This window comes from Macrobrachium rosenbergii, chromosome 6, assembly GCF_040412425.1.
Source record: "Macrobrachium rosenbergii isolate ZJJX-2024 chromosome 6, ASM4041242v1, whole genome shotgun sequence".
In the NCBI taxonomy this organism is placed as follows: Eukaryota; Metazoa; Arthropoda; class Malacostraca; order Decapoda; family Palaemonidae; genus Macrobrachium; species Macrobrachium rosenbergii.
In genome coordinates, this window is record NC_089746.1 from 43,133,644 (window position 1) to 43,141,744 (window position 8,101).

Below are 8,101 nucleotides of genomic sequence, written 5' to 3' on the forward strand. Positions count from 1 at the left end.
TGAAATTGTATTATATTAATTAACATTAGTTAACAGATACAAAGATAACAACAACGATAACATTACACCTCTGAATATCATTTTGATATATTACGAACATCAGGTAGCTACTAGAACCCAAGAAAAGTATAAAATATTGCAATATACCAAAATAACACTTGTATTAGTAGTATTACGTACAAAAGGCCCCGAACAGGCTAAGTACGCAATAAAATTCACACTAGATTGTCGTTTTCTGTTTAACATCCATTTTCTTTTTTTGAGTTTTATGGGATACTTCACTATCGTTTGAAAACTCCCACTAAGTGTGTTACGTTAGTTTTTCCTTTGCCCCACATAAAGTTTATATATACACATAAATTCCCTGAATAAAGGTATACCACATCAAAGTTTTTAAGCAAATGCGACTTGCACTGAACCATAAATTACGGAGACTGATTTTTTTTTTTTTTATTAAATAAGGTCTATTTCGTGTTCGCTTTCGACGATTTGTAAGCCTCGCATTCCTTTTCGGTCATCTCGTTCGGTTTCTGGTCGACGGGTGCATTGATCACATTCGTCAACTTTATGTTGGCGTCCTCTTTCGTCTTTTCTGAAGGCAATTTCTCGGGTTCATTCGCTTTGGCCTTTTCCACGTCCTTTGTAGTCTTGTAAGAAACGCTCGTGAGTTGAATAACCCTGAAATTACAAAAAAAGGGGAACAGTTTCAGACCTACGTACGTAAGAACAGAGAAAATAGACTGCTTTAGTTAAGTAGAACTAAATACTATTACCGCGCCCCTATGGTTCGCTAACTACCAGTTCACGTGCAAAATAAGCGCCGTGTTTAGTGCCGGCTTGGGGATAAATAGACAAAAACATAAACAAAAGACGTAAAGATAACTAAAAGCATAAATAAATGGCTGTAAACATTCCGATCGGCGACTGGCGGGAATCAGGCTGCAGTAGTAGTCTTCAGTTTTACCATGATTTATTGTATCACTTGCAGTAAAGGATTTTATGACTTACACAAATGCAATCATGATGAGGACGTTGATGCCAGCAGCGAAGAAAAATTGTGCGGCTGGGAAGTCATCCACGGTATGATAATAAATAGGGGCATACGCGGCATACCCACACATTGGCATCAGTCCGTACATTGCAGCCAGAACGGCGTTGATTTTCCCTGAAAACAGACATGACATTAATTCAAAAGAAATCTCAGCCATTCAAATTCCAAGGCTTAATAATTACATTATCATCTTTTGGCAACCTCAGACAAAGGTAACAATATAAAAAATATATTATTATTATTATTATTATTATTATTATTATTATTATTATTATTATTATTATTATTATTATTATTCAGAAGATGAACCTTATTCATGTGGAACAAGCCCACCAAAGGGGCCACTGACTTGAAATTCAAGCTTCCAAAGAATGTTATGGTAGTTCATTAGGAAGAGAAAGTTAAGGGAAATACAGAAAGAGGGATCTCACTTATTAAAAAGAGAAAAATAAGTTAATAAAAAATAAATTGATAAATTATTAGCAGTTGCTAAGTCCAGTTAGCGACAGCCTAGGGAAATTAGCTGATAACGGAGAGAACAATTATAGACCTACCTTTCTCCTCGTCCTCAACCAATTTGGTGGACATAGATCTGAAAGCGATGATACTCGCGTTGGATATGATGCCGATAGGGGGTGCCAGCCACATGAAGAACTTCTGGGCGACGCCAGAGATGAGGCCGTAGCAAGAATATTCGCCCACGATAGATACGGACCCGAGAATCACCAGTAGTGAATCAGTCATGGACACCAAGCGCGTCAAGAGAGGAACTAACATGAGAGACCCTGCAAAACAAAGATGGCGGGAAATGAAGGAAAAAAAAATATAAAACTTTTATTTTTACAGTAGGCTGAAGTGTACGTACTGTAGGTAGTCACTATGAAAGGGAGGATGGACAGTTTCTATAAGGACGTCCAATTCTATCATTCATTATGGTTAGTTCGGGGGAAGTATTATTTTCAATGCGTTATTAACAGAGATTTAGTTACAACCTCAATTACTTGGTTAGGAATAGTTGCCTACCCTCCTACAGACTACTTTGGCAATATCTGAACATTTAAATCAAATTTGGAAAGAACAAAGTCGTCGATCAACTTACCGGCAGCTGCTACCAAGTTTCTGTAAGTAGCCCAGTATCCGTAATCGGTAGCGTCCCACAAAAGTGCGCGACGAACGAACATGTAGATGAAGAACCCTGGAAAGAGATCATGAGACTACGTCAGCATCATAATCATCAGATCAGAGTCCTAAGCTAAAAGTTTACACACATTCATACTTCTTGAATGGATGAATAAAGGTATTTTATTCATCTATTCCTCTTTGTAAAGAAGAATGTACTTGCAGAAAGGAGGTAATTATTAAATATAGGCTATGAAAAGGAATTCAGAAATCCTGACATTTGTTTTTCCTGTTCGATGGAGCTAGGCCTATACCACCTCACTATCCCTCTTTCTCACGACCAGCTTGTAAGCAAAACAGGAAGAGACTCACCTCTGGACATTCTCCAAAGGGCGTTGCAGAGGATGATGACTAGAAGTACGGCCCTCGCGTTGCCTTCTCGCTTCCTGAAGGCAGTTTTAAAGGACTCGAAAACTCGGCGCCAGTTGAAGAAATCGGTAAACATTGTCAGCACCGACACGTCCTCCTCCTTCAGCGCCGCCACGTTCTTGTTCGAGTCCTTGTGAGCGAGGGAGTCTTTGGCGAATGGCCCGTGACTCTCCTTGATGAGGAATATGACGTAAAGAATGGCCGAAAAGTAGGCCATAAGGCAGAGGGCTAGGGCTATGTTATATCCCCAGTACCTGATAATGACAGCTCCGATTAGGGTTCCCAGGGGGCCACCCAGGTACCACACCGAGTTCGCAGTGCTTACGCGCGAAGTTCGCGTTTTCTCCGAGCATATGTCGCTGATGTAACTGACGGTTGTCGACAGCAGGCACATGTAGCCACCTCCCAGCGCCTCCATGAAAGTCACTACGTAGATGAGCTCCACAGGCCAAGATGCCATCCAGTTGTTGAGGAGGTAACCGCTGGCATAGAACACGTGCCCCGTCAGCGTCATTAGCAACGGTATCTGGAGAAATAAAAATAAATAGTTCCAGTGAAAACTTCGTTACATATTACAAAAGTTCAAGCGAAGATTAAATGCATTACTGCCCTAATACTATTCTCCTTGCATTTTAATACCTATTTATTTATTTACTTATTTATTTATTTATTTTATTTATTTATTCATGTTTTCTTTTTTAATAAGTGAGACCTCTGCTTTCTGTAGTTCCTTCTACCTCCTCTCACTTTTCTTTAATGAACACCATATTGTGTAGAGCCTTGAATTTCTCCAGTCAGTGGCCCCTGTGGTGGGCTTGTTCCATATGAATGGGGTTCATCTTCTGAATAATGACAATATTACAAAACGAAGAAGTTTATACATTGTAGGAACCCCACTTAGACTTTTTGAAACAATTAGTGGTTTCTCGTGATCAACAGTACAAGAAAAGGAACATCTTTCGAATTACCTTCCTCCCATACTTGTCGCTCCAAGCACCCATGAACAGAACGAAGAGCAGAGGCAACACGGACATGATGATGCTGTTGTAGAAGGCGAAGATGCTGAACTCCCTCTGCACTAGGACGTTGTCTTCCGGGTGGGCCGAGAGGTTGGCGCATTTCTGAACGACAAATTAGGGAGAAAGAAAGGGGAAAAAAATTTACTGTAGACTTTCCGGCGTCACTCGAGCTGGATCGAATTTGAAAGGGAAAGGATAAGTCAGATTCTACGACATTGCAATAGGAACTGAACAGAGGAACGTGTATACTTCATTGAGGAGACACAGCAGTAAGACTACAGCTCCCCCATTTGGACATGAGGTCAACCACCTAAGGTCAGACAGCAGCCATTTTACTGTGCTCGGCAAGACTTTGCTTTAAGACTGCTGTGAAATGCTCCATCTGACGTGCGCATTCAACATTAAAGAAAAAAGATGGCATGACATGATGTTAATATCAAATAAATGAACACAGGTTCATATGACAAATATGGAAATATAAGAAGTGGTCTTTCGTGAAGCTGAAGATAAGAGGTAATAATGTTGAAAGGGAGCTCATTGTTTATGATAGAAAATGGTAATGTGTTGGTGCTGCTGTGATGTTCCGTTTCAAGTTACTCGTATTGGATTTGCGAATGCCAAGGGGAACAGGGACAGAATCACGAAGGTGGAACAATGCGAGTTTTTACAGTGTCTAAGAAATGACGAAGTATTTTAATGTAAATGGGCCATTTGCGTGATTTCGTGTTGATTTCATATTTGTGCTGAATAGAGCATCCAGAGTAAAATAATTTAAGAAATTTGCAACGGATGGGTATTTGGATCACTAAAATAGTTAAAAGAACGTAATGGAATATAGTTATCCTGAAAGGTCATTTTCAGTAAACATTTGATTCTGCGCATCATCTTATAATCGAATTGGATAATGAATGAGCTTTGATCACCACAGCAGAAAAGAAGGATAAGTTAAGTGCGCCAGTCAAGTGATTTTAATGAATATCGAGAGATAATTCAAGGTAGGGAATTTACTCAAATTTAAGAAGAAAATTTAAGTAGGATGTGTGTGTGAAAAGAGTATGTGTTGACAAGTGTGTGAGGCAAAAATAATTTATGTCGTGTATGAAGACAGAATATATTGGCAGTGTACTAATACTACTATTACTACACATTTATGCAGCATAACTGTAATTAAGTCGAGGAACTACTCATTCTGCCCAAGCTTCTTAAAAAGATCTGTCGACCTTCACCGTTTTTCTGTAGCCATCTACCATGGCGTAACACCTCCAATCTCAACGTACTTACCTCCGCCGATATATTGAGGTTTACCGTACAGATTTTATTCATCTGAACATTCTCTATGAACAGCATCATGGCCTGGTTACAGGCGCCGTCGATGAGCATGACCGGTTCGACCGTGACATGCTTCGCCACTCCGGCGAGGCCGGAGACTAAGTGGCGAAGCATCGAATCCAGGGTGCCGACGGTGATCCAACGTACTTCTGGAAGTGGTCTCGTGTCCGCTGGCTCTGCTGCTGCTGCTGCTGCTGTTGTCGGCTGCTTCTGCGTCCTTCCCGCTCTGAAACTTTAACGCAAATGGGAGAGGGTGGCATTATTTCCTGACGGTGAAGAGTGGTTTTACCTGGCTTTTTTTAACCTGGATTTCAACTTTTTCATCATACATTGTCTCCCCAGACTGATTGTGGGGAGTTGTGCCCTTAAGCTCCTTGGATATTACTATTCTTTTGTCCCTTGATGACTAAGCTGTCGCAATACCGTTCTAAACCAGGATATCTAAGAAGTTAAACTTGTCATTATTTCAGGATATCTGCGTAGAAGGTCGCCAAGAAGCGAAAAAAAAAAAAATAAGTAAAACGGGGCAATCAGATACCGTAGGCTTAATTTTGCAAACTAGTGAACGACACTTATTGGCCACTATGTTTCAGATGTATTATAAATTGCATAATATACAATTACGTTGTTAATTCCGACAATACAGTTGATACAATTACATTGTTAATTCCGACAATACGGTTGACTAAAGATTATATGCCTATACACCAGCCTCCTTGCGGAATCAACGAAAGAAGCTTAGAGGGCGTTGTCTTATCCAAGAAAAAGTAAAGTTATTAATAGAAGTAAAAAAAAAAAAGAGAATTGTCTTCAAGCACGAGGAACAGCCTAAAGATGATTTCTATTCGTAACTCGCCATCACATCGAAAGAAAACGCGCAGAAGAACGAGCGAGCAAAGGGTAAGGCAACGGTTTTCCCTAAGATCTGATTGCAAATGAACGCCCTCGGCTGATGACGTGATGGCGTCTGCTTATATCTAACCTTCGGCAATCTCGATTTCTTTCTCACTCTTCCTCTTTTGCTTGTTTCTTAGAATCTGAGGCTCCAATGGCACCTTCTATTCGAAGGCCTTATCATCAGAATCGTTTTTTATATGACTAAGAGGTTTAAACAGCCACGAATTTAAAAATAAACGTGAAAATTGCCCCTTTTTCATCATTGAAGAACTACTTTAGGTTCGTGTAATCTTGTCCTAATTGAAATATCTTTCTTTCGTTTGATAATATAACTGAACACGTACTGGTATTACCATTAATATGTTTATGCAAGTTTATTTACACCTTAGCAGATGAAAGGCAGATCTTATACTTAGCGGAGAGAGAGAGAGAGAGAGAGAGAGAGAGAGAGAGAGAGAGAGAGAGGGGAGAGGGGGCAGTATTCAAGTACTCTCGAGTTATGCAACTGAACATCGCAGACTTGGGTGAAAAGACTCGTCTGTTTTCTCCCAATCGATTTTCTAAAAGTTTCAGATATGAAAAATGAATCCGGACGATAAAAATGAGCTTCACTGAAGCCGTTTACGGTTACTGAAGCTTTCATAAACTCGAACAGAACAGATAGGTCACGTGCATTACATCTGCTTCTAGGTAACTATATGCAAAAATCGTTGTAGACAGTAAGTGAAAGTAACAGTTTGATTTTGAAATTCCCTCAGTGAAATCGCCAAATTGGTAAGGTTTCAGATTATGCATTAGACAAGAGGCATTTTAAAGGTCCACGTTTCCACTGCATTCAGTTAGAAGTATTCGGGTTCTATTATCTAATATTATAGAACAATATTTCTCAGTTATAACTGTATCAGAAGTCTCACGAAATGTAAGCCCTCCTAGTCAGTCGACAGGCACAATCCCGCAAATGAAAAACACTGAATAGTACAGATTTTAGAAACAGAGGATATTCACACTCGGGTAAGAAACACTTGAACAGAATGTAAAACCGTCTCAACTTACTTTTTCTTTATCAATTTGCTATGACTTGGACGAACGCGAGACGTAATCGGGGAGGAGTTTGGCGGACGGCAGCGGTCCCTAGAGCTTTCTTTCGGCCGATTCTCTTCAGAAATTGTCTAAGTAACGTTTCAGATCTATGTGTATCAACCCAGAGCTGAAGATGTATAAGAAGGAATATCTCAGGAGCCTATGAATTCGCCTGTTCACCACGATTCTCATAGTTTAACTGCTTCGCAGAAGGTGCCCTACGGCTCCTTTTATACACCATAGCGATCCGCTGCTTGAGAGGGGAAAGGTCGAGAGGGGAGACAACCGCCCCAAATAGCGGTCAGGGACGAGGGCAAGGAAGTCCACTTGCCCCCAAGAAGAAGAAGAGAAGCATGAAGAACAACTAGGAGACGCCGCCACGGACCTTCAATCACATCACCAGGGGGATACGCTGGGGGTAGCGGACGGGTTGTCGGGGGGCGGGGGTGCGTGCGTCGTGCATGTAGGGGGATGGTAGTAGGAGGGGAGAGGGGAGAAGGGAGAGGAGTGAAAAAAAAGATGGAAGTCTTGGGAAAAGTAGCCAGTCAGGGGGGAATGAGTGAGTCACACGAGGGAATGAGTAATCTGAGGTAGGTCAATGGAAGAATGGAGATGGAAGGACACATTCCGAAAGTCTCTCTCTCTCTCTCTCTCTCTCTCTCTCTCTCTCTCTCTCTCTCTCTCTCTCTCGTGCGGGAAGAGACGATGCACGTCAGTTACGAATATGCAACTTTTGTAAGCAGACAGAAGGGGGCATGCTTACAAATGTTATGTGGAGTGATGTATGTGCTTGCATACAGACATCACACAAACCCTGAGCTGTATCATCATAATTTTTACCTGTTAAGAAACAATTGTTTTCCATTATTATTATTATTATTATTATTATTATTATTATTATTATTATTATTATTATTATTATTATTCAGAAGGTGAACCCTATTCACATGGAACAAGGAGACCAAAAGGGGCCACTGACTTGAAATTCAAGCTTCCAAAGATTATTATGGCGTACATTAGAAAGAAGTAAATGAAAAATGTAGAAAAAAAGAGATCATACAATTAAAAAAAATAATAATTACAAATTAATAGATAAATATACAAAAACGTAAGTCAACTATTGAAATAATTAATCATTAAAGTAACGAACCCTCACATAATAAAAAAAAAAAATTAA

General features: G+C 40.2%; 1 protein-coding gene across 2 annotated transcripts; it reads right to left on the reverse strand.

The window, feature by feature from the left end:
* On the reverse strand, nucleotides 1-7,277 carry LOC136839491 (probable peptidoglycan muropeptide transporter SLC46). 2 transcript variants are annotated; one of them, XM_067105625.1, is made up of 8 exons: nucleotides 6,898-7,277; nucleotides 4,900-5,179; nucleotides 3,568-3,720; nucleotides 2,543-3,125; nucleotides 2,151-2,246; nucleotides 1,606-1,836; nucleotides 1,009-1,165; nucleotides 1-678 (listed from the first exon to the last, which is right to left on the reverse strand). In XM_067105625.1, exons 2-8 carry the CDS (start codon nucleotides 5,059-5,061, stop codon nucleotides 465-467), a joined length of 1,596 nt encoding a protein of 531 aa, XP_066961726.1. In that variant the 5' UTR covers nucleotides 5,062-5,179; nucleotides 6,898-7,277; the 3' UTR covers nucleotides 1-464. The 2 variants fall into 2 exon arrangements, with proteins under 2 accessions (XP_066961726.1, XP_066961727.1); XM_067105626.1 differs by lacking the exon at nucleotides 4,900-5,179 and having other exon boundaries at nucleotides 6,898-7,025.
* Between the last annotated feature and the right edge of the window lie 824 nt (nucleotides 7,278-8,101).

Excerpts from the sequence above, each read along its gene's own strand:
- LOC136839491 (XM_067105625.1), bottom strand. The coding sequence starts at position 5,061 with ATGCTTCGCCACTTAGTCTCCGGCCTCGCCGGAGTGGCGAAGCATGTC. Across the intron at positions 3,721-4,899 it reads ACCTCAATATATCGGCGGAG|AAATGCGCCAACCTCTCGGC; the intron begins GTAAGTACGTTG and ends TTTGTCGTTCAG. Across the intron at positions 1,166-1,605 it reads GGTTGAGGACGAGGAGAAAG|GGAAAATCAACGCCGTTCTG; the intron begins GTAGGTCTATAA and ends GTCTGTTTTCAG.